This window comes from Bacillus rossius, chromosome 8, assembly GCF_032445375.1.
Source record: "Bacillus rossius redtenbacheri isolate Brsri chromosome 8, Brsri_v3, whole genome shotgun sequence".
NCBI classification, from domain to species: Eukaryota; Metazoa; Arthropoda; class Insecta; order Phasmatodea; family Bacillidae; genus Bacillus; species Bacillus rossius.
In genome coordinates this window covers 27813081-27815316 of record NC_086336.1, presented here as the reverse complement: position 1 = coordinate 27815316, position 2236 = coordinate 27813081, and the positions used below count along the sequence as shown (strand labels likewise).

General features: G+C 58.1%; 1 protein-coding gene across 1 annotated transcript; it reads left to right on the top strand.

Annotated features, from left to right (window-relative positions):
* The first annotated feature begins 1168 nt into the window (after positions 1 to 1168).
* On the top strand, positions 1169 to 1993 carry LOC134535346 (uncharacterized). The gene has a single exon (XM_063374416.1). The coding sequence runs from the start codon at positions 1169 to 1171 to the stop codon at positions 1991 to 1993; it is 825 nt and encodes a 274-aa protein (XP_063230486.1).
* Positions 1994 to 2236: the final 243 nt, after the last annotated feature.

The window sequence follows — 2236 nt, the reverse complement described above, 5'->3', positions numbered from 1 at the left end:
CAACAATCTAGCTTACGGCTAAATAGTTTCAGCCCGCACGGGGCAGCAGCAGGCAAAACGTGCCACAAAATTTATTAACGAATCAATATCTGGGACAAGTTTAAGAGCCATGTAGAGTCACCGGAGTTACGGGCCTACGTGTCATTAGCCCAGTGTAATATGTAATGTGTAATAGCGAAGTGGTTTTGTCGTCAGGGTTTAATATGTCATGTTAGAGTTTATTCTGTAACAGCCGCATCGTGTGCAAGAGTACGTTCTTCACGCGTAGTAAAATCGTGAGCCGCCACTGAGGAAGTGGGCTGCGCGTGTGACTATTCGACTCGGGACAACCGTTACGGCCAGAAAGGGCAGCACTATGTATAGGGCTGTGCCGTAATAAATTCATCAGGCATCAACCAGTAACTTTGTGTTCTTCTTCAGGCGTCCCGAGTGGCCATAACAGCTCGGGGGGCGCTACTGCATTAACCCCTACTTCTAGCCACAAGGCCGAACCCTCCCTGAGATCTCGAACCATATAAAAATCACGTACAAATCAAAGGAGTTAGAGGGGACGGCGACAATATGGTGCCCAACGTGGGGCTTTCTTTTTAAAATAACTTTCAATACTTTCAAATTTCTTTTTTGCATCAAAATTAGTGTAGCAGCAATGGCTCGTAAGGACAAAGGAATTGCGCGGAAACAGATGCGATGTGCAGACGGCCAAAGGAGCGGGCGCCGGCGATAAGTGTGCATCATGTTACGCGCAAGGCGCAACAACGGCGCGATAAGCGCCCATCACGTTACGTGCCAGGCGCGATAACGGTTGTGGGAGCGGAAGTGCGCGCGCCTCGCACAGAGATCGGGTGACACAGCTGCGTCGCTGCCGCTTGCATCGACATGAGCCGTGACGGAGCCGCGAGGAAGGACAGTAGAGCAACAATGTCTCAAGTAACCACGGGTCACTGAAAATTAACGACTTCCAGGAGGCCTACGAGGCATGGGCAAGCGAGGGCTACCCATGCCCAGGGGACAACTGGGAGTATGAAGGACAGGACGAGTGGAAGGATGACGACACAGCAGCGGACACCAAGGGGCCGGACGTAATACGCCGCCGCTACGACATCACATAACGCAGCCCACACCTCCGCTGCCACACACGGCCAACCACCATGCTGCTGTAACAGCCATGATGCCGCCCGCGTCACTGACAACCCAGATGGCCGTCCGCAACACAACGCCGCCTCCGATGCCGCCCCCACAATATGGGGTGGAGACGACATCACCGCAATTGAAGGAGGCCACTCCCATCCAGCCCTCGTGGTACAATTGGCATGCAGGGACCGGGTGGACACGTCAGGCCGACGCAGACACGCCGCCTCCGTCGCCGCCCCCACCAAATGGATTGGAGACATCACCGCAGATGGAGGAAGCCACACCCGTCCAGCCCCTGTGGTACAATTGGCATGCAGAGACCAGGTGGACACGTCAGGTCGACCCTAACATGCCACCTCCGGCATCAAGGAACGACGACGCCGCCCCAGCTACTGAGAAAGCGACTGGCGCGGCCGTGCACACCGAGACAGCCACAGGGAGTTGCAGTCTGGCAGGCAGCCAGGTCACCAATTACACGCAGCATCACTGCGGATCCAACACGCCACCTCCCGCACCACTGACGACGACGCCACCCCCAGCCTTTGAGAAAGCGACTGGCGCGGCCATGCACACCGAGACAGCCACAGGGAGATGCAGCCTGGCAGGCAGCCAGGTCGCCGTCACATGCAGCATCACTTCAGATCCAACACGCCACCTCCGGCACCACCAACGATGCCGCCCTCAGCCACTGGGAGAGCGACTGGCACGGACGCATGTCTTAAAAGCCACATCGCGACCCAGTCCAGCAGACAACCAGGTTGCCGACTCCATGCCACAACGCACCGAGGCAAACTTGCCAGCCTTGACGCCGCCGTCCCCGACCCCGCCACCCCCATCTGCCGTGAAGGCTCACGGGGGGTAAAAGCGGTGCCAATCGGCCGCAGTGCCACTTCCGCCCGCCGCGCAAGTCACAGAGGGTGTGTCACTTACACCCGCCGCGCACATCACAGAGGGCGTGTCACTTCCTACCGACGCGCACGTCACAGGGGGCGTGTCACTTCCGCCCGCCGCACACGTCACAGGGGGCGTGTCACTTTCGCCCGCAGCGCACGTCACTGAGATCGTGCCGCCGCCACGCACGCCACTGTGGGAGAGCTATCTGCAC

Excerpts from the sequence above, each read along its gene's own strand:
- LOC134535346 (XM_063374416.1), top strand. The coding sequence starts at position 1,169 with ATGCCGCCCGCGTCACTGACAACCCAGATGGCCGTCCGCAACACAACG.